We start from the raw sequence: 27,074 nt of genomic DNA on the forward strand, positions 1-27,074 counted from the left end.
ACATGAGATAGGACCGGATCTGGCCTTCAAATGGCTGTGGGGGCTCTGCTCTTCTTGTGTACTCCTGTGGCTGCAGTCTCCCGGGGGTGTGTGCCAAGCCTTGGGAGGCCGGTAAGGATGGTCTGGTTGGGGCATACAGGTGCACAGCTAGAAGGTTACCTGACATGTGCTAAGGAGTGAAGGCCAGTGACTGGTGACAGAGCCAGATTCAGACCCACGGACTGCTATGAAGGCCCTGGCTTGTGGGTGTGCCCTTCCATGCCACAGGATCTGCCATAGGTGTGTGGGTGGCAGTAGAGGGTCTGGCCAGTGGTGTGCAAATGCACAGCTGGAAGGGCTAGCCCCAAGTGCATACACAGTCGTGGGGGCAGCACAGGGTCTAGGCTGGCTTCTTACACTTGTGCAGACACAGAGGTCTGGGCTGGCTGCTGGTGTGGACCCTTGGCTCTAGCAGCAGGGTCTGGGGGTTTGGGGGGGTGGAGGTGTAGGTAGGGAGCAGGGAGGGACTCAGGAGGCTGGAGTCTGTGAATGTGAATATTGCAGGGGCCAAACCCAATGAAGTCTTCAGGGAGTCCACAGTGGCTCTTCCGGCCATTAGTTACTTTAATAGCAAGAAAGCTGTTGAGGTCTTCTGCAAAGCAGGTGGCTGGGAACCACAGTCATTCCCACTGCATGGATGATACTGGTAGCATCTACTCTTCTTTGTTCCTTCCTATCTCTATTCATCTCAGCTTTGCCAGTCTCTGGGTCGGATGAAACTTTTTTTTTCTTTCCAAGATGTTCTTTAAATTCAAGTTAGTTAACATATAGTGTAGTATTGGTGTCAGGACTAGAATTTAGTGATTCGTCACTTACATATAACACCCAGTGCTCATCACACCAAGTGTCTTCCTTAATGCCCTTTGCCCTTTTAGCCCATCCCCCACCCAACACCCCACCAGCAACCCTCAGTTTGTTCTCTATGTTTAAGAGTCTCTTATGGTTTGCTTCCCTCTCTCTCCCCCCCTTCCCCTATGTTCATCTGTTTTGTTTCTTAAATTCCTATGAGTGAAATCATATGGTCTATGTCTTTCTCTGACTGACTTATTTTGCTGAGCATAATACACTTTAGCTCCATCCACATTGTTACAAAATGGCGAGATTTCATTCTTTTTGATGGCTGAGTAATATTCCATTACAATATATATCACATATATATATCTTCTTTATCCATTCACTTGTCAATGGACATTTGAGCTCTCTCCATAGTTTGGCAATTGTTGGTTTTTTGTTTTTAGTTTATTTTGAGAGAGTGCGACAGAGAGTGAGCGAGTGAGCATGTGCAAGAGTTGGGGAAGGGTGTAGAAAGGAGAGACAGAATATCAAGCAGGCTCCATGCTCAGTGTGGAGACTGATATGGGGCTCGATCCTATGATTGTGAGATCATGACCTGAACCAAAATCAAGAGTCGGATGCTCAACAGACTGAACCACCCAGGTGACCCTGGCTATTGTTGCTAGTGCTGCTATAAACATTATGGTGCATGTGCCCCTTTGAATCAGTATTTTTGTATCCTTTGGATAAATATCTAGTAGTGCAGTTGCTGGGTCATAGGGTAGTTCTATTTTTAACTTTTTGAGGAACCTCCATACTGTTTTCCAGAACGGCTACACCAGTTTGCAATCTGGTTTGCAAACTGAAGAGGGTCCTTCATACAATGTCCTGAAAGCTAGGGAAGCCAGCCATTCACTTCACTCTCCCTTTTCTGGTAAGGGAAATTCTTCCAAGCTGAGGAGTTCCCTGTTGGCAGTGAGCAGTGCCAGCCTGGGAGATTGGATGATGCAGGCAAAATGAAGCTGCTCTTCCTTCCCTTCTTTTGTAATTATTCTCAGATGGGTTTTTTTTCCTTCCCCACACTGAGTTGCTGAAGATTCCTAAGAGCACTCCTGAGCTCTCCCAGAACTGCTTTTCTTTGTGGATGCTTCCGAACTCTTGTTGATCTTTGTTGGGGGTTGGAGGCTGAGCTCCCCTACTTTACCATTTTGGTAACATCAATCTGACTTACATAACCATCTTGAGTTTTACAGTGAAGCTACAATAGGTGGTGTCCTTCCAAATGGGAGAGCTTGTAAAATCATCTGGAACAACGCTCCATCCATGCTGGGACAGAAACTAAGACTCAGAAGGGTGAACTTGCCTAAGGTCACAGTTTTACTTGCAAGTCATACTTAAGACTAGAGATCAGATCACTGATCACTCTCATCTTGCTTTTCTGGCTGGTAAAATCTTGCTCAAGTCCTCCTAAACTACTCTGACCATAAATCAAGTTTCCTTGCTTGAATAAAAGAGCTCTAAGAGTCTGCTTTTAAACTGAGTACTTTATTAGGTCAGCAGCACATGCAGGGAACAGAGTAAGCCAACGAGGTCCCTTGGAGTGCTGGCGCCTGAGATGTCTCCTGTCTCTAAACCGACTATTGATGTAGCAAGGTAGCCACAACAGTCCTAAGTAATTGGTAGGAGGTGGATGGGTAGATAACAATATTTATTCTCTCAAGAGTTACCAGATTGAGTAGTTAAAACTTGCATTTATGAACAATTCTGTTTTCTGTTTTTAGGCTTGGCCTCAGGGCTTTCTGACATTTCAGCTGGCCTCCTCCCTTTCACCCACACACCCAATGACTACTCAGTCATTTCAGCCAGAGAGAAGGGAGGCTTTGATGAGAAGAACACAAAATAGTTTACATATTTGGGGTATGTACTATGCTTTCTTCGATATCGTCTGCCAGGAATTCAGTCTGTGCCCAAATGCCATCCCACCCTCACCCCACTCCTTGTAGGACAACAAGAGAAGTAGGACAGGCTTCTCTGTTCTCTGTGTCTGTCTCCTTCACATTCACGCGCCATTCACAGAACACAGGAGAAAAGTGAATCCCGGTTACAACTGAATGGATGGTAAAAAGGAGTCTGCATCTTATTCAAAATAAGATAGGCTTTCACAACAGGGAGACAAAGTGTTAGAGAAACCAGGTTGCCCCCTGAATTTGCATAGTATGCAAAGTTGCATACTACATTATTCCATATCTCTGATACTATTTTTTTAATGTTTATTTATTTACTTTGAGAGAGAGAGAGAGCAAGGGAGGGGCAGAGAAAGAGGGAGAGAATCCCAAGCAGGCTCCTTGCTGTCAGTGCAGAGCCTGACACAGGGCTCGATCTCACAAACCATGAGTTCTTGACCTGAGCTGAGAGTCAGACATTTAACTGACTGAGCCACTCAGGTGCCCTCATATCTCTAATACTTTTATCCAGAAGAGTTTTTAAGTTTTTGCCCTGGTGCCACTGTCTGCCTCATAAACATGAGGTCTGAGTTCCCCATATGCCCCTTTCTCCTTCATTGTATCAAATACAGCAGGTAGTTTTTGCATAAATGAGGTAAAGTAACTGAAAAGGAATTTTGCCAGTTATTGATGATTATTTTGAGAGAGGGAGAAATAAGGTAATTTCTAATCCACATACTCACTAAAACCCCAGCTGGATAACCAGGTATATCTCTTCAAGCTCCTCTTTCCTGCTTGGCTCTAGTATTCCTCATTTTTCTTCCTAAAAATCTTCCCTGTTCACAAATGATCCTTAAGCTTTACGTTGTAATCGAGTGGCACAGCACCAATTCTGTTTTATTCCTTACGACCTCTTGAAATAGCCTATATTAGCGGAAGATCCCTGCCATTTAAAGTGACAGCTCTAGCATATTGGTAATGGCTTCTTATTACAGAATGCAAAGTCAATTCACTAGGAGCTCTATTCAATCTCCTTCCCCAGTCAGACAGTCCTCTAGGGGTCAAACTTCATCTTTCTTCACTCATCCTCTCTAGAAAGCTGGTTTCTTTTAAGGTACATACACATTTTCAGGGTCAGTAGTTATCAGGAAAAGGAAGCCCGGGTGTCCTGCTAACTAACTACAGTTGGGCTGTTCTCGGGTCAGAGCACAGGTAGTTGACTGCCTGTCAGCTTCATGAGGGTAAGGACAGTGTCTTGCAGTCTTCCTGTATCTGCCCCACAGTAGGCCCACTCCGTAATCATTTATTGCTTGAGGGAATACACACAGTGAACAATAAATGAAGTAGTAAATCAAGGAGCCACAGGAATCGAATGCAGGTTACCAGGACAGTTTTAGAAACACGGAGATCAGGATTCTTGTGAGGAGGAAGCACGGGATTGCCGGGGCTACAATGGCAAGATAGGGAAAACCACCCCAAACCCTCAGAGAGGGGGCTGGGTATAGTGAGATCACCTCTCCGTTAGCCTCACTCTTGCTCGCATCTTGGAACAAACACAAGAAGTGTTGGACAAAATAATCCCCTGATTACAAGTTTAATGCTAACTGGACCTGTGAGTTATATAAGCAATGGCTGTGACCTCTTTCTGGCCTACTTTTTGCAACACAGTTTACAAACATTAGCTTGATCACTGCAATAACCTTCAAGGTGGCCATTAATTTTCTTTATTTTCAGAAAGAGAAATTACATGCAGAAGGTTAAACAGCCTACCTAAGTCAACTGGCTAAGGTCAGCATCTGGGATTCAAACTTGCTTCTGAGTCTCAGTTCTTTCCTCTACCCAAAAGGCATTGCACCGAATAAGCAACATGCCAAACACCTACCCAGACAGCTTTGTATTTTTTTTTTTTTGATTTCTAAATTGGGTAAAAAACACACAAAATTTATTTCCTTAACCATTTTTTTTTCAACGTTTTTTATTTATTTTTGGGACAGAGAGAGACAGAGCATGAACGGGGGAGGGGCAGAGAGAGAGGGAGACACAGAATCGGAAACAGGCTCCAGGCTCCGAGCCATCAGCCCAGAGCCTGACGCGGGGCTCGAACTCACAGACCACGAGATCGTGACCTGGCTGAAGTCGGACGCTTAACCGACTGCGCCACCCAGGCGCCCCTCCTTAACCATTTTTAAGTATATATTTCAGTAGTGTTAACTGTATTCACATTGCTATGTATAACATTTCTAGAAATTTTTCATCTTGCAGAATTGAGCCTCTATAACCTATTAAACAACACTCTCCATTTCTCTGCCCCCAAAACCCAAGCAAACACCATTCTGCTTCTGCTTCTATGGTTTTGACTACTCTAGAAATTCCATAAAAATGGAATCATGTAGTATTATACTTTTGTGACTGTCCTCTTTCACTCAGGATAATGTCCTTAAGATTCATTCATGTTGTAGAATGATAGGATTTCCTTCCTGTTTCAGGCTGAATAATATTCCACCATCTATATATACATTACATTTTGTTCATCCATCGTCTGTCAATGGACATTTGTGTGGCTTCCATCTTTTGACAATTGTGAACAATGCCGTGATGAAGAGGAATGGGCAAATATTGCTTCAAGATACTGTTTTCCATACTTGGGGGTAAATACTCAGTAGTGGAATTGCCAGATGGTAGGGTAGTTCTAGTTTTCATATTTTGAGGAGCCTCTCTACCGTTTCCCAGAGTAACTGTACCACTTTACATTTGCACCAGCAGTGTACAAAAGTAGACCAATTTGTTTTTAAATAGAGTAACTGTCAGTTTTAGTATTAAACTGACCAAACAGCCCAGCCTATCAGGTCAGGTAGTGATTACATTCTTAAAAATGCAAACTCAACTAAAACTCTAGACCTTAAGCCTTAGTTTTTATAATTAAAATCATACACCATATAAACGTGTTACAGATTTATACATGTCGATCAGCATTCCATTTTGGGACAAATACATTTAGAATCATTTTCTTGGAGGCTACAACAAATGAAGTAAAAGTGAAGCCACTGTTGAACCAGTGTGAAGGTATCAGGGGAAGATTACTATTCCTGAAAATAAGTATAAGCATGCACACAAATTGCACTTACCCTTGTTTTGGCATCGATTTTAGCTCCTCGATCAAGCAAGAGTTTTACCATATTGGCATTTCCTCTTTTTGATGCAACGTGTAAAGGCGTGATGTCATTCTGTAGAAGAACAGAAAAAAAGGACAGCTTTGGTATCTTCAGTTCAACCGAAACATTGCTTCCCCAACTCCCTCCCAACATGTCCTCACTTTTTTATTTACCTTTTTTAACATCCATTGTGAACAGAATGCTTCCCAACATTTCTCTCTGACAGTAATTTTCCTCAGTAGACTCCCCTCTCCCCCCAAAAGGGATGAATTTTAAGGAACACATTCTGAAGGTGGGTTCAAGTTTATTTCACTTAGCTGCAGTGACTGATGGATGAGACGGGGTCTTTTTTTGGTTTTGTTTTTTTTGTTTGTTAGTTTTGCTCTAAAATTTTGCACCGTTAAGTCAATGTGTTTTCCTGCAAATTTGTGTGATATATACTGGCTAATGTGTGGTTGACTAAGTGGCTGATTAAGCCAGCCAGACTCAGTTAAAGGAGTATGGTGCTCAGCACCATCTCTGGGTTCATATGAGCACAAGATATCAAGGAAAAACAATAGTTACGCAAGGTGGAAAATCAGTCAGTACTGTACAAAGTCACAGGACTTCCCATGCACGTGGGGCTAAAGTGTGTTTGCAGGCATTTGTTAGCAATCTCACAGAAAACTGTTTTTTTTTTTATTATTATTACCATTGAGGAATAAACATATTGTTAGGACAATCTGAAATTAAAGTCATGATACTCAATACCACAGGTTTTCCCCCATGCATCTTACAGGTGTTATGATTGTTTCCAGACTGTCAGGGAAATATGTGTATGTTGTGAGAACATTCTCTATGCTGGGTCCTTATTCCTTTGTAGCAACAATATGGATTTTAGGTCCGTTGTTCACCTAAGTTAATTATATGATCAGTGAACTAGGCTCCTATGGGGTTGTATTTTTGCCATTTGATAGCAGATACAACATAATAGCTACCAGGCATTGATTATTTCCTATATGTTAGGCACTGTGCTAAACTCTACTATCTCACTTAATTCTCATAATCCTCACAATGCCACAAAACAATCTGACTTACAATGTCCATTTCATAGATGTACAAATAGCTGGAAAAACCAGGATTCAAATTAAAATATGACTCAAGCTTATGTTTTTTTTAAACACTATAATGAAAATTTTCAAACAGATACAAAGTTTGAGAGAAAGGCATGAGTTTTATGTACTCATCACTCTGGTTCAATACTTATCAACCTCTTAGGAATATTATTTCTTGTATACTCCCTACTACTTTTTTTTCTGGAGAAGTCTGAGAGAAGGAAAAGAAAACCCTAGGCATCAAGGATTTTTTTAAACAAATAGTCACAATACCATTATCATATTTAACAAAGTAAAAATAATTCCTTCATAACACTAAGACCCTGTCAGTATTCAAATTCTCCCATTATGTCCAGTTAGCTCAGTAGGGTTGTTCAAATGAGAAGATCCACACCTGCATTAGGTTGAAATGTCCCTTAAGTCTTTTAATCTCCATAGGTGCCTTACTCCACCTTCTTTTTTCCATGACTACTTATTGAAAAAACTGGATAATTGATCATGTAGAATTTTCTAACTTCCATGATTTAATCCTCATGGGGTGTTATTTAACATGTTCTTTTTGCCCTGTACTTCCTATAAAGTTTTTTAAACATTATAAACTATAATGCTGTTAGCATTACATTCTCCTATCCGAACTACTCTTTCCCTCATTATTTTTAGGTGCTGAAGTATCAAATGATTCATTAAATGAAAGAAGAAGAAAGAGATCTCAGTAAAACAAATGTGCTTCAGTAATGCTGGTGGGAGTACACAGGATGAATATCATTGCTCTAGACCAACGGTAGGCAAACTTCTTCTGCATCGGGCCAGATAGCAAATATTTTCAGCTTTTTAGGCAATACAAGTTCTATTGCAGCTATTCAACTCTGCCATTGTAGTGTAAAGCAGCCATACAAAATATGTAAAGAAATGGGAGTGGTTGTATTCCAATCAAATTTTATTTACAAAAACAGGGGCACCTGGTGGCTCAGTTGGTTAAGCATCTGACTTTGGTTCAGGTCATGATCTCATAGTTCATGGGTTCGAGCCCTCTGTTGGGCTCTGTGCTCACAGCTTGGAACCTGGAGCCTGCTTCAGATTCTGTGTGTCCCTCTCTCTCTGCCCCTCCCCTGAACATGCTCTGTCTTTTTTTCTCTCTCTCTCTCAAAAATAAATAAATATTTAAAAAAAAACTTTATTTACAAAAACAGATGGTAGGCCAGATTTGGCCTAGGGGCTGACCTGCTGTATACCTACCAGCTATGGCTGAAGGTTTCAACTGTGTGTAACAGTTTACAAAAAAGGAAGTAAAACTATATGCTGTACATTGTGTATGCTCTGGTCCCCTTTTGCTGGCAGAAGGACACAAACTTCCTGATGACTTTTTAATTGTCTTGCTTGTCTCCATTGTGGGTCACTCCAGTGACCCAAGCATCACAGTGGATGAATTCTTGACCTGAGACAGCAGGTGGAGGGTCAGGTTAGGTCTGTAGGAGACATGGTCTACCAGGAAGCTTACTGAGCCCAGAGTGGGATATGGTGCTAAGACCTCATCCCTTCCCCGCAGGAGTCAGGGCTTACTTACTTGCGATTTCCCTTTAAAATTGTGCCCTTGCCTGGTTGAGAAGGACTTAATTAACCTCTATTACAAGTAGGCTAATTTTAGTGAGAAGAAGACTCTACTTCTAATTTTGCTCTCTTCCATATTCATGTACTCTCTCATACAGTGATGCATAGATGTCAAAAGTGTGCCTTGAAATTCTAACTCCCACATTTTTCTACACCTATCTGGCCCTTCCTAGAGGAATATTTTATATTTCTATAGCACTTGAAAAGTGTTGTAAAGGGCTTACCCTTATGTAATTTCACTTTACCTTCATGACACTCTATTGAAATAAAATCACTAACCCTATTTGACAGATACATAAACTGCAGAATAGAACTGGTCAGTAATTTGTATATTAAAAGACAAAGAATTAGAGGCAGAATCAGAATGATAATTCGGTTTTCTAGCTCCTTGTGCAGTAGTATTTTTCAGTCAGGGATCATAATGCCTCCATCTAACAACTATTGCTTCTCTCTATAAAATGGAGCTTCTGAGTGAAACACATATTTTTGTATTCCAGAATCTGGTAGTGACTGCTTCTGACAAATTGGAACAAACTGAAATGAAAGTGGTACCTTTGGACCACTCAATGGGACATTTATATTCTGATTCATCAGATAACTAATAAAAATGTTTTATGCCCTACTATGCACAAGACCCAGTGCTGCATTTCCATTATATAAGTGAGGAACAAAATTATGGATTCCCAACATATCAAAAGAGCCTACTGGTATTAGAGATGAAAATGCTTATTTAAGACAACCCTCATTTGCTGCTTGTGGAATATAAATTTACACATGCTTTCTGGGATGCAATTTGGCAGTATATATGAAAAGCCTTCAAATCTAAAACCACAGACACAAGGCAGAGGTTGGCTGCCATAGTCGAAAGGGCAGGAATGTTAAGAAAGACTCAGCCCTGAGGCCCAGGCACACTCCCTAAGACTGAAGCCAAGACAGAATGAAAAGAACCCTCAGTCCCAGCAGGAGCCTAGCATAGAGTAACAAGCAACAGTAGTCAGCTGCCGAGGCCAGACAGGAGCTTCATGAGAGACATCTTCATGCTTCAGGTGTGTAGGAAGAGCTGAGGATGAAGCACCAACACCACCTAAAATTTTCTACCCTCCTCCCCACCCAGCCGCCACCCTGAGCATAAGGGAGTGCAGCTCTCCTCCAGAGGAAGGAGGAGAAGCCTGTGGTACACTCAAACAAAATGTAAACTTTTGACTAGGCTCAACCTTCCACATTTATAGCCTGACAAACATGTGCCCATATCCAAAGATACTATTTACCTTAGTCACTCCTGCATTCTGTCTAGTGGAACAGTGAGCTACAGGCATCAAAAGTTAGGGGATTTCACCAAAGATACGGGGTTTCAGTCAAATAGAAACCCTTGGTAAGAAAAACCACAATATAAGAAACAATTCCTTTGATGGGCTCATCACCAGACTTCACACAGCTGAGGAAAGCATCAGTGAACTTAAAGATATGTCAATATAAATGATCCAAACACAAAGAAAAAAAGAGTGGAAAAGAAAACCGAAATCTAAGGGATGTGGGACAGTACAAAACAAATGAGTTGAATAAGGAGAAGAGAGAAGATGGGGCAGAAGAAATACTTGAAGAGACAATGGTCAAGAATTATCTCAAAATAATGAAATGCATGAAATGACATATCCAAGAAGCTTGGAGAACACCAAGCAAGATAAACTATAAACCAGCAAATGTCACAATTAGACACATCAATCTAATTTCTGAAAATGAAAGATAAAGGAAAAATTGTGAAGGTAACCAGAAGGAAAAAAGGACATATTTCATATAGAGAACAAAGACAATAATTACAGCCTCAGAAATTATGCAATGCTGAAAACGTAGTGGGCATCTTTAAATACTGAAAAATAAACACTTGTCAAATGAGAGTTCTATTCCCAGCCAAAATATCTTCTAAAAAATTAAGGAGAAATAAAGACTTTTTAAGATAAACAGAAGCTGGGAGTCCTCATTACCATCAAACCTGCAATACAAAAAACATTAAAGGAAGTTCTTCAGGCAGTAGGAATATGATACCAGACAAAGCTTAGACCCACACAGAGAAATACAGAAATGGCAAGACTGAAGGGAAATATAAAAGATAATTGATTATCTAAAGCAGGAACTGTAAAATGAACTGTGGGCTCTACAACATGTGCAAAAGTAAATGAGAATGACCCTGTTCTCATATGTGTAAAGTGCTATAACTTTGAAGGTAGGCTGTGATAAATCAGTAACACACCACAAAATATATTATTAAATAAAAATATGCTCTCACATTTATGCATAAGTATATGTATACACACATTCTAAAAAAGCTGTAGAGATATTGACCCCAATGTTAATAATCTCTCCCTCAGTGCTGTGATTCTAGATGATTGTTTCTTCACGCTTTCCTAATCCAAAAATAAGGATTAATCTTTACTGTGTTTCCTAAACTATAAAACTGTCCTAGAAATACAAAGATTTTTCATAATGAGTTTAGGGGGTGGGGAATTCTAACATTACTTCAATTTTATTCCTTAGTAAGCATGTCACTGGAAATGAGAAGACCAGACCATAATCATCACTCTTCTTCCTGATATATGATGTTGGGAATGTGCCGTATCCTCTACCAATATTTATGTTTTTATCTGTAGAATGGACATAATACCTACAGTGCCTCCACCATGGGGTGGCCAAGTACGGATATGAGATAATTCATGTCAGAAGCAGGAAGGAAAGTCACAGGTATTCCATATTTCTTATCTCATCCAACCCACACACCAACTCTAGAAACAGGTACTATCTAATTGTTTTTGTTTTTGTTTTTGTTCTTACAGATGAGGAAACTAGAACAAAAAATAAAAATAGCTTTCCAAAGTCACAAAACTGTCATAATTTGCTACCCCAAAGTTTATGCTTTTTTCACTAGAGCAGATCATGCTGTCCCTGAACTTCTAAACAGTATAAATCTAGGACCGATTCTTATTAGTAGAGCATTCCTGCAGCACCTCATAGTGTGCCAGCAGATAAAGAGAACACTGTGGTCCAATACTACAGCAGTTAAGAGCTAATACTCTGGAGCTAGACCACTTAGCTTCTAATCCCAGATCGACCCCACATTAGCTGCCTAACCTTAGGCAACTTCATTAATTTCTCTGAATCATGGATTTGTTATCTATAAAATTAGGCCAATAATAGTTCTATCATATAGACTTGTCATAAGGATTGAGTTAGTAAGGGTAGTCTTTTTAATTTTTTTTTTTTTGAGAGAGAGAGAGAGAGAGAGAGAGGGAGAGAGAAAGCACCAGTTTGGGAGGGGCAGAGAGAGACGAGACACAGAATCCCAATCAGGCTCTGCACTGTCAGCTCAGAGCCCGATGTGGGGCTGGAACTCACAAACTGCAAGATCATGACCTGAGCCAAAGTCAAGAGTTGGATGCTTAACCAACTGAGCCACCCAGGGGCCCCAGGGTAGTCTTATTTTAAAATTTATTATTTATTTAGTTGTTTATTTTTAGGTGTGAAGCCTAATGTGGGGTTAGATCCCATGACCCTGGGATCATGACCTGAGCCGCAATCAAGAGTCGGACGCTTAATCGACTGAGCCACCCAGGTGCACCAATAAGGTAGTCTTAACAATGTTTCTTGGCATTTAGTAAACATTATAAAAAGTGTTAGCTATTATTATCCTTTTTATTATTTATAATATTGACATTTAAAAATGGATGACATAAACACATCTCACATGGCAGACCTGAAGTAATGAGTGAACTCTAAGAAGGTGCTAAAGGGACAGTTCTTAGGGCTGACGCAAGGGGTGTTGGAGATGGACAGGTCTGCTCAGCACAGTTCAGCCTGTGAAAACCTCAGAAGGGGTGTGTCTGGAGTAAGTGGAACTGGGGGGGAGGGTGGAAGAAGGGGCATAGCAGTGGCTGATAGAACACGATACACGTGACAGAACGTGATAGAAACATGGGAAGCCATACTTTTTTTTAAACTTCCAAGGACTTGGAAGAAACAAGTACCTTTCTTGGGAAATGGTGGAATTGCTGGCTTTTTCTTTCTTCTCAGCTGTTTCTGAAGAACCTGGCTGAGGTAGTGGCCAAGTTTCTTTATGAAATTGTCACCAAAGCCAGATTTTTCCCACAACTTCCTGAAGTGAAATCAGAGCCCCTTCCTACCTTGTGATAAATGGAAGACTTTTCATTCCATTTAAACATATAAAGGGCAGTAGACCTCTGATCCCCAGTCCCCTCTCCTCTCTCTACTTTTCTTTAAACATGTCTGGGAGGTTCTCACTAAGTAGAAGAGCAGGTGGATGACAGCACTCACAGTCTTTTAGATAATGAAAAGTTAAACAATATGACCATTTTAGTTTAGTTCCTTGATATGGTCCCAATCAAACACAAATTCTAAAACAATTAAATATTCAACTGAGAGGGAACCCTCCATGACTGCTACAGCAGTCATTATTAAGATGACTATCATTGTTAAAGTCCATTTTCCTCTTACTGCATGAAGTTTTCCTTAAATGAAATAGGTCTTTTTAGGCAAAGTCTTTTCCTCTTCTCCAGTTTTACTAACAGCAACTTTTCTCTTTCTGTGATTTCTGGATAAGGAGATTAAGTCCACACAGGTCTTGCTGAGACTGACACTGAAAAATACTGATGGTATCGACACTCCCACCTCACTCTTCCCACAGAGACTGACCAGATCCTATAGGATTAGACATTGGGAGATGCTGGGCTCCCCAGGAGCAGCAGCAAATGCTTAGATGTTTGATGTCTGCTATAAAACCAGGCTCTGACTATTTGGATCTATTCTGCTCTAAAAACCTCAGGCAATTTATTTATGTTCTTTTAAGGATAATATGAAGCTGTTTATCGTTAATACTGTTAGAAGTTTTTACTTGGATTAACAGCAGATCTCTCATCAACAATTTAGATAAGGCTCTGCCAGGTCTCTCTCCAGCCCACCATCTCCTTTTGTTTAACGTTTGTTTAACATTTTGATTATTCATTCATCTGTTAATGGACACTCGGGTTCCTTCCACTTTGTGTGTATTGTAAACAATGCTACTATGAACATGGGTGTTTAAATATATCTTCAAGACTCTGCTTTTAATTCTTTTGTATTGAAGGAGTGGTCCTACTGGACCATAGGGTAACTCTGTACTTAATATTTTGAGTAACTTCCAAACTCTTCCATAGTAGCTGTATCATTTTACATTCATCCCACAAACAAAGGACAAGGGTTCCGGTTTCTCTAAACCCTTACCAACACTAGTTTTCTCCCCCCCCCCCCCCCGCCTCTCTTTTTTGATAGAAGTCATCCTAACGGGTGTTCAATGTGTACTTTTAAAATATATCTTTCAGGATACATTTCAGAGTTTCCATAATTCTGTGAACAGTCATGAATTTTTGACCACCAAAAGCCTTTTTATTTTATAAGAATTTGTTAGAAAAAATAATTCTGAAAAAAAAAAAGGCACCTCTTGATTTAGACCAAACAACTCTTTGTTTTGCAGAACAAATGTAATTAAAATGAAAAAAAGGTATGAATTTTAGGCTCTTATTTTGGCTGGTTCCATGAGATACATCTCATTTAATCTCTACAACAATCCATGCATGAAGTAGATGCTGTTAGTTCAGATTCTCAGGTGAGTAGGGTGAAGCTGAAAGGAGCCTCAAGTCACACAGTGAGAAAAATGCCTGAGCTGGGATTAACCTAAATTTTCTGCTTCTAAAAGCTCTGCTGGCCTTGTCCAGGGGGTCACAAAGGAGAAACCATATCCAGATAGTGAGTCTCCCCTTAAACTTGGGCAAACATCAGCTGCAGCTCTGAATCCAAGCAGCATAGTCTCCATACTGAAAATGCTGCCGATGTGCAAGTTCCAACCGAAAGGAAACAGCATATCTCAGAGCTAATACAAATATGTAGAATCTAAAAGAGGGGCTAGTTCAGCTCTATCATTTTAAATAAGAACTCATGGCTTTCAGATTTCTTTAAAGGTGTCACTATTAGTACTCATTCAAAAGTAGCCCTCCTTGTTTTATAGTAAAGAAAGCCCCTCCTTGCCTGCAGATATCTGGGCAGAGAGGCTTATAGTGTTGAACTGAATGGGGTATCATAAGTTCAATTACAAAGTAATCGACTGCTTTCTGCACATTGAGGAAAGTTGTTTGAAAATTCTGTAATTCTTTAACATTAAAATAAGTTAATCTAGCAATATTAGATTTCCCGTAGTGTTTCTAATGAATGAAGTCCACCCCTTTTTCTAACACCCTACCATCCAAGATTCTTAAAAACAAAACTATTAAGGGGCTTTACAATGATACATTTGCCACACTTCTATATCATTTCTGATAAATCTGGAATAAAATTCATCTATTTCTGTGTTAAATAATTTTCTTTCCCATCCAAAAAGTAAATCACTCTTATAGGCTTCTGAGATGTAAGTTAACTTGAAGTTGTTAGTTTCTCAGGTATTCTGCCTTCATTTGGTCTTTGGACAAACCAGATCCTTGCTTGGATAAATTAGATCCTTGCAGAAGTTTCAAACATGTCAAGGAACGAAAGCAAGGTCTTTGAAGTTTTTAAGGAAAAAGCAATTGGAAAAGAAGCAGTCCTGGCATAAATGGCCTTATCTGTGTGCAGTGCACTTGTCCTGACATGATGCTGCTCTCAAGGGACCATGAAGACCTCGGCCACTCAGGGACCAATATCACACACCCTCACGGCCACCCAGCCTCTGCAGGTGCCAGCTGATGCTCACGCATGAGGCATATTAAAATGGGGCAGGTCTGGATCCAAATCCCTGTTATTCTATTTTACTCACAGTAGGATCTGGGACAAATGACATTGTGGGATCTCCGTTTGCTCATCTATTCTTAAGGCCTCAAATGGTGTGCTTTATATAAAAGTACTTTGTAAACTGTATACAAAATGTAAATTCAAGGTTACATTATTAAGATGTTATAAAGATAGTTATTATAAGCCAATGAGTTACTAAGAGTTCTGTGGCTCAATTTTGGACAAGATTTTCATAGCACGGCCTTAGTCAGTATTTTCTTTGTGTGTGTGTGTGTGTGGGGGGGGTCAAGATCTATGCATTTTATTTTTATTTTTATTTTTTTAATATTAAATATAATTTATTGTCAAATTGGTTTCCATACAACACCCAGTACTCATCCCAACAGGTGCCCTCCTCAATGCCCATCATCCACTTTCTCCTCTCCCCCACCCCCCCATCAACCTCAGACAGTATTTTCTTATTGTGCCTTATCAGAAGAATCACCCAAGGAATTTGTTACAAACACAGATTGCAAAGCCCTATCCCAAAGGTACTGACTCCGAATATAAGGGAACAGGAGGCTGCTGGCCAGCTGGGGACACTGGCTGTGAGGCTCTGACTTGGGGGCAATGAAAAAGTGGGTTTTAATTTTCAAACTCAGAGGAACTCACTCCTTGTAGAGACAAGCTCACCTTGTATTTCTTCTTACCGGAAAATGGATATTATACCTTTTTGTCAGAAAGCCATTAAGTTTCTACATATCAAGAGTTCATTTCAAACCATGATCTTTCAGGATTCAAAAATGCAGAAGTAATAGAGGTAAATAAAATGTGGGGGAGATGGGAAGGCATTGTATTTTAGAATGAATTTGATGATTTGTTAGTTTTTAGGTTGGCTCACCTCTCAATTTAAACGTTCTCAAATGTGTAATGGGATTTACTAGTAAATAAAAAAAAAAACCTTTTAAACTCCTTTTAAAAAACGTATTTAATTCACTTTGCGGCTCTGGCACAGGCCGAGAACACAATGCCAGCTGAGACAAGAGAGGCTGCTGTTGGTTCTGGTTTTCCTGTGATGATCCTGGATTCAGTACAAAGCCCAGTACATGTGGCCTCCAATATTAGAATAGTATGAACTACATAGTCTGAGTATTTTTTCGGGTCTGATTTGAGTGTATTTACTTTTTCTTAGCCCAAGCTCCACCACCTTAAAGCTGTGTGGCTTTGCACAACTTATTTAACTGCTTGCTTCCCAGTATAAAATGGATATCATCCCCACACCTCACAGGCTTACTGTGAGGAATAAATAAAATCATGTATAGGAAGCTTATTATAGTACCTCATACCTAGTAATAAATGAAAGCTGTTACCTAAGTTCGTTTTAACTTTGTATAAGTTTTGTCCACTTCATATTGAAAGTCTCAGTAGTAAGAGCTGAAAAGAACCTTAGGGTCTTCTGGCCCACCTACCCTTAGGGGTATGTCACTGGGAGAAACTCAATGCACTGACTGAGCATGACCTTCCGGGACCTTTTTCTCCATCCTGGGATATCCCACCTCTCTACCTGCACTGTAAAGAGATGTTCAATCCACATGTCTCAGGGGGTATTGTTGGCATGTTGGCATGGCATGGTTGGGGTACTGTTCTTTGCATGGGTCTGTCCCCATCAGAGAAGATTTAGCCATCCTGGTCCTGTCCCATTACATTCCAGCCACGATGACAACCAAAAATGCCTCTGCAAATTTCTAAATCTTCTGTGGAGAAGGACGATCTCCCTTTTCCTACTGAGAAACTGTGGATGTAGGAGGACTCTAGTGAAGTCACCTCTGAGGAGAGGCACATCAGACCTGGGGTTGGACAAGCTTCTCCTTGAGCACAGTTCTTTTCCCTATGTGACTGGAGCCAGCCACAGCTCACAGCCAAATGTCCTCATCTCCCCTTCATCATGTATGTTCTAACATCTTAAACACCACTGCCACCATCCTACTTTTCCATGTAAGGTCCTGCAACGGCTTGTAGACAGAGATTGGAATGGTGATTACCAGGGGCTGGCGGGCTGGCATTTAGGGAGATGTTACTTAAAGGCCCAAACTTGCAACTAGTAGATGAATAAGTTCTGGAGAGCTAATGCACAGCCTGGTGATTATAGTCAACAATGCCTGTCTGTGTCTAGTCTCATTTCACATTGGCAAGTGGGCTTCCGCCTCCATTTCTTAGACTTTATTCTAATCCCTGTGTTTCCAGCACAACTTAGCTCTTCAGTTTTTTCCCAACTATGCTAGCCAATGCTGATCTCCTACCTGAACTTGTTTTCTTAAACCTCCTCCATTGACTTGGGAGAGAGCCAGTAAATGACTGGTCATGTTTCTCATGTTCATCCCTTTGCAACCTTTGGTTCTGCTCCTGTCCTAAGCTCTTCCCTCTAGGTGCCCTTTCACCCTTTCTGCACATTCTTCAAACCACCAGGGGAAGAAAGGAAAGATTTTTTGTCACAGAAGAACTACAGTGCTCAGGGGCAGCCCAGGGTGCATTTGAGGGCTCATCCAAATGTACTATCTGATGACAGTGTGGACAGCATTCTGAATGTTCAGCAGAGGGGCCCAGGAGCCCTTCACCGCTGTTTGCACTCACTGGAAGAAATGAAAATTCTACAGCTGATGAATAATTCTCTTTTAAAGTGCAAATGAATAAAGGGAGCTCTGCCAACTCCTACCTTAATAGAACTTTATTTCACGGAATTTTAAAATAGGATTTATTCGGGTTGTTTAAAAATGTCCTCAGAGCAACAATTCCAGAGCAGCACTGCAGGAAGCAGGGCACAAGTCCAAAGAGGAAAGCTGACACAAAGAGAAACATGGACCTTCCAATTTCTATGATCTAATTAGAATTCTTACTGTCTCAAACAATGTCATAGTAATCGTTTCTTAAATGACTAAAGGCTGACCTTCTCATGCAGATAAACACCACTGCAGGGTAAATCCAACATTCTGGGAAGCAACATTTCTGACTACCTCTAGAAGTACTCTAGAGAGCTGCCATGATGCCACTTGCTTGACATATGTCATGCTTTACAGATGAATGTGGTTTACGGTGATGGGTCTCCTCCCAGACGAAAAAAGTAATGACAACCTCCACCACAAACATGGTTAGGGTCCTTGTCCATGTTTGGTGGGTCAAGCACTGTGCTAAGCAATGTATAATGGACCATCTCATTCAGTCACAGTGACGTTATGCACTGGGTGCCATTATTGGATCTATTTTATGGATGATAAAGCTGAAGCATAACTAACCTGCCCAAGAGCACACAAAGTCAGCCACATTGTTAGTATGGGACCCAGCAGTCTAGCTGAGGTGCTGTTTATTGTAACACTGTACTATACCTACTCTCTATCAGGAAAGGAGAAGGGAGGTGAAGGTGGCCTCCACCACCATCAGACAGGGTGGTCGGGCAGAGGGGAAAGGCTTGTGACTGAAATGCTATTTGTCTCACCCAGCTGTTAGGAAAACTGCAGGCCCCGTGATGAGGAGACTTTCCCTGGACCACATTAGGACAGAGGATGCGGTCAGAACAAGAGCCAGGGGTCCGACACGAATCTAAAGACTCTTCTTCAGCTACAACTTAGAAACATCACCTCTTCAGAAGAGAACACAGATCCCATACCACACAGCAAGATGTTAGTAAGTTACAACATACTCATGATTTGAGATTAAAATGTTCCTTTAAAAAATTATATATGATGGGTCCCAGCTGGTTCAGTCAGAAAAACATGCGACTCTTGATTGTGGGGTTCTAAGTTTGAGCCCCACATTGTATGTAGAGATTATTTAAAAATAAAATCTTTAAAAAAAATATTTAGTTATTTTCTAGGAGATTCTCCCTTTGATGTGACAGTCAGGAAATGAAATGAAAAAGGCAGGAGAGAGATTGCATAGCGTGCTAGAAGAATCTCTCTGTACAAGGTGTATCTCTCACCACTCTATCCTTGGCTTATTGGTTTTGTTCCTCCTGATGTGTTAATGTCACCATGGAAACAATATTATGGTTGATGCAGTAGCTGCATTGCTACTTTCCCATAATTCACATTCCTTTGCTAATGCTTCCAAATCCCCATTTTCATTCCAAAGGTGGTTTATATAACCCAATTTTTAAAAGTCTTTGTCTTTAATGCTTCTGAGCCTGTACTAGGATACAAATCTAATTTTCTCTATCTTTGAAAATATTTGTCAATAAAAACGAACGTGTTGTGTGTGTGTGTGTGTGTGTGTGTGTGTGTTAAAAGAGTTAACAGGACTGTTTGGGGTGATTTTTCTCTTCTTTCATTTGCTTTGTATTTTATTTTATTTTATTTTATTTTATTTTATTTTATTTTATTTTATTTATTTTTAAAGTTTATTTATTTATTTATTTATTTTGAGTGAGAGAAAGAGAGTGAGAGGGTAGGAGGAGATGAGAGAGAGGAGGAGAGAGAATTCCAAGCAGGCTCCATGCTCTCAGCACAGAGCCTGATGTGGGGCTCGATCCTAAGAACGTGAGATCATGACCCGAGCCGAAATCAAGAGTCAGACGCTTAACCCACTGAGCCACCCAGGCACCTCTATTGCATTTCATCTGAAAAACAAATTGTATAATGCAGGTAAAATATAGTAAAAATATATTTGCATTGGAACCTGTACCCAATCCAAAGTAGAGTCTTCAGAAGTGCCACAGCCCTGTTAAGCCGTTTCAAGAGTCACACTCTTACTGGCATGATGCTCCCTGCTTCTCTGTGTAGTAGCCGATGTCTTTTCTAGTGCCCTCTGGTGGGGGCTTGATTGGGACTTGACAGTCCAGAACCTGAGGCCCTGTTCAAAACACTCTTAATTGAACAAAGCTTGGCAGCAGCCTTGGGTGACTGGTCCTTTATTCTAGCCTTGTCTTCCAAGGTCATCTACACTGTCGAATAACGAGTCTTCCTGCTGCTCAAATAAGCCTACCCCTCGGCACCTGACATTCAATCTGTGGCTTTGGTACACTTGCTTAAAACCTCGCTATTAGAATCCTATGGATTCTGCATCTCCCTTAATGTGGCTGATGTCAGTTTGGGAAGCAGCTCCCTCAAGTCAGGTGAGATTCAGCCTGAAATTCTAAGACAGGAGAGGATTGGAGCTTGAGGAAAGTGGGTTTCGATAGGGGCTGCCTGCCCAGGAGTAGTGGACACGGATGCCTGAATGTTATTTGTTCATTCAATCTTGAATTCAATCAATAGATATTGAGTCCTTCCCAGTACTAAGTGCTGGACCCTACCCTAAGGATTCCAAAATGTGTAATAATACACAGGTCTGTCTTTGAGGAATTCAAAGTCTTGTAAGTGCAGCAAAAAGGACATGGGAGTTGTATTTCATTACATCCCTACTGCAGCCTGTATAGGATTGAGATAATACATGTCAAATGCTTAACAAAGAGCTGAAACTTAGTAAATATTCAATAAATTATAACTATTTTGAAAATCATTATTACTATAAATTTCACCTATAGAAGAAAGGAAGAAAATGAACATCTACTGAGCCCTTATTCTATAACAAGCAGAGTCCCACATGTCTTCACATTGTAGCCCTCTGGCTGAGTGGGATGCAGCTGTATGCCAAAGTACCATTTCATCAAAGGCAGATAAAGGGCTGTCAGGCAGGAGAAAAGAAAAAAGGGAAAAAAAGGTCCTGCCCTCTTATAGTACAATGAGTAATGGTTCTCCGAAATAAAATGCCTACCTCTCCTAAAAAATCAACATGGCAAGAAATAGGTTCTCTGTTGCAGAGTCCTTCACTGAAGACTGAAAAGATTAACTTCATGGTAAAGTGACTGTCACAGAGCTCAGCACCTGGGGAGTACTGAGGAAGAGGGTATTTACCAGGTGAGATGAGAATATCACAGGGCAGGAGCTCGAGAGAGGGTGAATGAGGCATCTTAGCCTTCAAGGGGCTTAGTGAACTCATAAGCAGAGTGTGCCAGACATTACCACACACATGGAAGAACAGGCAACACCCACTGTGACAGCGAGAGCACACAGTGTGATGAACACATACAGTGGTGTGACGGGGGAGAGCAGCTTATTTTAGGAGGTCAGAGAATGCATATTTGAGGAATAGGATACAAGCACCCTCTACACAGATTTAAAAACTGAGGTTTTTAGAAGTGAAGTAACCATGTGGTAAAATCTAGTGACTGGAAACCTCTCTTGAGATTTATCTTGATTTCCAGTACATCTGAAATTCTCGTAGCATGAGTTGGGAAGAAATCACTACATTAAAGCTTCTAGTAATTAAAAAAAAATTTTTTTAATGCTTACTTATTTTTGAGAGAGAGAGTAACAGCGCATGAGTGGGGGAGGGGCAGAGAGAGAGAGAGAGAGGGAGACCCAGAATCTGAAGCAGGCTCCAGGTTCTGAGCTGTCAGCACAGAGCCTGACATGGGGCTCGAACTCACAAACCATGAGATCATGACCCGAGCCGAAGTTGGACACTCAAACTGACTGAGCCACCCAGGCACACCAAAGCTTCTAGTAATTTTTATTTCTCTTTTGCAAAAACATTTCAATTTTATATTTGGTGGTGATGTGGTAGTTTCTAGTTTCATAATGAGAAAGGCAAAATATTCCTTTGGAGCAAAAAGGGCAAGTCCATCAGAGTAAAATTGCTCTGCAGAACTATTTAAGGGATCATTTTCCTTGGGTGAGGGAGTTACATTTAGAGATAATTATGATATTGATGGGAAGGAAGACCTGAGACTAATGGTATCTCAGCTTTGTTCTAAAGAACTTTTTGTGCTGATGGAAAGAAATACCTTTGTGTTAATACACTAGTTACTGGCTATAGGTGGCTATTGAGCACCTGAAATGTGGTTACTGAGAATGAGAAATAGAATTTTGAATTTAATTTAATTTAAATTAAAGTTAGTCCCCACTAGATAATGGCTGCTGAGTTAAAATGGTCTAGGAAACATAACCATGTTTGCTCTTATTGGGTCCAGAGACTAGGTGAAGGGGCTTGGAATCTGGCTAAGAGAGACACAATAAAAGGGGTTTCACTAGTGGGAAGCAGGATAGTCTGCAACACAGTGGCCTCTGGGGCTCAGATGGGTGGTACCTAGAGGTACCCTGGAGACTGGGTCATAAAGCCAGTGGACTTTGGGGGCACTGTTGTCCAGAACCAGTCCTTCAGCTTTGCTTCTGTCATCTGAATATCCTTCATCACGCTATGTTTTTGGAAAAGTCATGTTTGTTATTATAGCCTAGACTCAGTTGTGCTTTGGGAAATTAAGAGAGAGACTGTGTTATATGGCTTAGCACTTTGGGGCCTAACCAAATTAATAGACTAAGGGCAGTAGGTTTCTGAAGTCTGAGTCTCTAAATCTAGTCCATAATTGAAGCCCTTTAATGTTTGCTAGATTGAATTTAATTTAGAAAGGAAACCTCCAGATAATGTTTATCCATGGCATTGCTTTGCTCATACACATGCTGAATCATGTTGACCACTTATGCGGGCAGATTGTAAGTCTGACACTTCTATTTTTCCACCAGTAGGTTTAGCAGTTCACCTATCTAAAATAACCTTTCTTTTTTAAAAATGTTTATTTATTTTTGAGAGAGAGAGAGAGAGAGACAAAGAGAGAGCACAAGGGGTCAGGGAGGGACAGAGAGAGAGAGAGAGAGAGTGAGAGAGAGAGAGAGAGAGAGAGAGAGAGAGAGAGAGAGAGAGAGAAAGAGATAAAGAATTCAAAACAGGGTCCAGGCTCTGAGCTGTCAGAACAGAGCCCAATGCAGGGCTTGGAAACCCACAAACATCAGATCATCACCTGAGCCAAAGTCAGACGCTTAACTGACCAAGCCACCCAGGCACCCCTAAAGTAACCTTTCATATGACTTAATTGAGTTCTGAATATGACCCAGCACCTCCAAAAATCTTGTTCAAAGGATCTAATATTTGAGAAAGGCAGTCCAATGGACATGTTAAGTCGTCATTCATCTGTGACACACATGCCAAGTTCTAATCACACACAATTAGAACATCATCAAGCTGAGTACCTGGCCCATAGCCTCCCTCCCACAGCCTCCTGGGGCTGGGTGCCTTCACGGACAAAGATTTAGCATCAATACGCAGGATGGAGCAATCAGAATTGAGTCTTTTGAAATGTGGTGATTAAAGGTATTTTCAACTATGAAACTCACTGTTCTTAATAGAGGATAAAAAATCATATTTATTTCATATACACACAAAATTGTCTCTATAGATAACTGTAAGACTTCTTTTGTCAAAAAATGAAAATTATATATCTTAGCTCCCCTTTCCACTACATATATCAAAGCCCTACACCTAAATTTGTCCTCTGGTTATATTTACTGGTTCATTCCAGCTGCTTGGTAACATTTACTTTTTCTGTTTCATCCTCAGATGGCTTAATTTGTATGTAATTAATTTGCAAACCACCTGAAATCCTTTTGGAAACAAATGAGGTACAGCACTGAAACACATAAATCCCTAATTCTTTCCAGAGATCAAACCCAAAAAGTACTAAATAGCAAGACCAATATAAGGATATTTTATTCAATTGCCTTTCCAAAATGGGGAGTTGGATAATCATTTACAGGCAAAAAGTCAATGACATGAGTGAACATTAAGTTGGGTGGTCGATTATATTTGATGAAAAAAACTCTTAGTCAGCAAAATAAATAAATAAATAAATAAATAAATAAATAAATAAATAAAGTATTAATATATCTCCTTCAGTCAATAAAAGGAACTTTGCGGTCATCCACATAGTAATTTGGCCTTCAGTTAGTCCAGTGCAAAATGCTTTACTGGAATGATAATCAGTAGCCACTCTGGTGTGTCTTAGTTACATTCTCTTCCCCAAGAGAGTTGGAATAATTTGCTAAGAGAGCAGGGGTCATGCTTAAATTCTGATAGTGTCAATGCCATGTCAGCAGACTCAATTCAGGGAGTGAAGAACACTGGAGCTGCATTGCCGTGTTCAGCAGCTACTCTATTAACTCCCTGCAGTGGACCCATGGGGCTGACCAGGTCTTCATGGATAATCCAGAAGGAAATATTGAAGATGTCACACAAGGTATCTTACATACAAATAGCAAAATTATAATGCAAAATCAAAACTGACATCATAAACATCAAAGACAGGTGTAGTAAACAGGTGAGTGTGCTATAAATCGGTTAATGTTAATTGCAACTCCGAGGTACACACTGGTTAGGATCTGCTTTATAGCTGCATAAATTCGCCAGCCCTGCAGAGAAGCATAGAGAACAATCTGTTCTGCTGTGTACTCCCTTTAGCTACACCGTGTTTGTTTCGGCCTCCTGTCTGCTTTGGAAATGCACATCTACCACGTGCAGGAAATTGATTCCAGGGTGCTGTCCTTGGTCTTATTCCTCAGCTCTCTTTGCTAACAGGCAGCCATTGTCTAGGTCACGTACTCAGCCCACAAAGAACTACAAGACTCCATCTGCCTTTCTTCAATGATCCGTCACAGCCAGCTAACAGATATCACAGCCCCCTAAGACAAGGGCTGCTGTTGTTTTGAAATTTACCTCCAACCATCTAATCAACACCTCGTTCGAACCGGGTTCCTGAGGCATATGGTTTACGGTCATGATTTGCAGCTAGCTTTTAGCAAGCGGGGCTTAATGACCCTTCCTTTATTGTTCTGACCAGGTAAAATCTGTTCCCCTCTGTGTTCCACAGTATCTTACTTTCCAGCTGCTGTTTCTGCTACATCCCTGAAGGACTGGGACTCAGAAAGACCCTGCTGAGGCTGGCCAGGGAGAGGCCTTGGTACCAAAGTGCAGATGCTGGATTCCTAGGCAGTAGAATTACTAGAGATCTGGAACCTCAAATGGGTTTCTTTAAGCTGTCTGTGAAGACTAATTCTTCTCTGACCTCCTAAAGCAAGTCATCAATCACCAACCAGAGGGGAGCCTCAAGTGTTGGGGTGTAAGCAACCACACGGGCCTCCTACAAAGTACAATCCAATTAAAGCACAGCTTTCAGCTCAGAGTGCGGGCAGGCCTCGTTAATTAGGGATGACTGGAGAAAATGCCTTTGTAAATCAGAAAACACTCTGAATTTTAACATATTTTATACATTAAGTACAATGTGGTTATTTTAAACCACAGGCAAGGTTAAGGAAGTGGGTCTGAGATCTCCATTGATCTTTAATCAATAAATTAGCATTCATTTGTGATTACCACGTTCAGCGTTTTAAGGTAAGTGGATGCTTTGGAATTGCTTGAAGGAGTCCAAAAATACTGTAATTTGTCCTCTTAAATTCCTCATTACTTCAGCATCAGGAAATTTCTGAACAATGGCACAAAGACAAACTTCAAACACTACCCTGACATAAATTTTCCAAATGTCCTAATTAGAAGATGTGATTTAATGAGGTTTTCATTATACTGTATATTACAGAAATAAAACCAGAAGAATGCATCTTCAAGACAAGAACTTCAGTTTTAACACTGACATGCCCTATTGATGCTAGACTTAAAGAGGTGCTTCACTTTGTCCTTCAAAAGGTCAAATTAGGTTTCAGCCCAGCCATGTCAGTGAATCCCAAGGATACACTTAATGCAGTAAGAACAGAGCTCTGCAGTGACGTGGACTGACTGGCACTCTTGAGTCATTAAAACCGATAAAGGCTTACAGCAAGCTGATGACAATAGTGTAGGAAATAGCTTTTATATTAGTACAATCTGAGTTCTTATTAATTTTTATAGAACTAATGAATTATAAGAAGAGAAGGAAAAATGAACCCCTACAGTCACCTACAGGAGACACAATACTGGTGTGGTTAGGAGCTTTGGGGCTGAAATCCTGCCTTTCCTAATTTGCTGGCTCTGGGATCCTGGACCAGCTGCTTCTTATTGCTAAGTTTTGGTTTCCTCTTCTGTAAAACAGGGATAAATAACAGTTTTTGAATAAGTGACATTTGAAAAATGCTTAGCCTGGCATCCGCCACATGGTAGTGACTTCAAACATGGTATTACTTCCACAGCTATCAGGAATGAATGCTAGTTTCAGCATACGCCCTCTCTCCAGTGTCATCTAATCCCATTTTCTCCTCATGTGTGAGGTTTTAGCAAAAACGCTACTTCACATGCTATGTTCGAAATCCCAGTGCCGATGCTGTCGTTGTCGACAATGTGTCGGGCACTGTGCTAAGTGCTTTACATACACTCTCTTTTAAACTCCACAGTGACCCAGTGAGGGAGTGGTGATATTATTGTGTTATGATTTAACTTCATAATTCAGATCATTTCATCTTATAAATGAGGAAACTGATGGGATACAGAGAGAAAAGTTAAAGCCAAAATTGGAACCCGGAGAGTCTGGATCCTCCCCTATCCTGCTTCCTATTTCATTTCTACTGCTGCTGCTGAGGTTTCTTACACTCGGACCTAGCATCGGACTGGTGTTTACGCTCAGAGCAGTACTGGTCTGGATACCCCAGTTTCCATCCATTGGTGCACACGATACTGTAACTCCTTTCTCCAGGGATAAGAACTTACTCAGGGTACAGAACCTTGTTACTCATTATGAAAGTCTGTAGGAGACAGAGGATAAAAGCAAAAGATGGTCTCTAGCTTTTGGGTTCTGAAGTTTAGGTCTCATCCAGATATTCCACCATATTCCCATC

The 27,074-nt window shown here is 40.7% G+C and overlaps 1 protein-coding gene across 1 annotated transcript in view; it reads right to left on the bottom strand.

Annotated features, from left to right (window-relative positions):
* The window catches only part of ANK3 (ankyrin 3), a 334,814-nt gene that overhangs the window by 183,355 nt on the left and 124,385 nt on the right, over window positions 1–27,074 (bottom strand). The window contains exon 8 of the mRNA XM_042959816.1: window positions 5,882–5,980. Within this exon, the coding sequence (XP_042815750.1) occupies window positions 5,882–5,980 (99 nt within the window). The remainder of the gene's footprint in view (window positions 1–5,881; window positions 5,981–27,074) is intronic.

This window comes from Panthera tigris, chromosome D2 (assembly GCF_018350195.1).
Source record: "Panthera tigris isolate Pti1 chromosome D2, P.tigris_Pti1_mat1.1, whole genome shotgun sequence".
Taxonomy (NCBI): domain Eukaryota; kingdom Metazoa; phylum Chordata; class Mammalia; order Carnivora; family Felidae; genus Panthera; species Panthera tigris.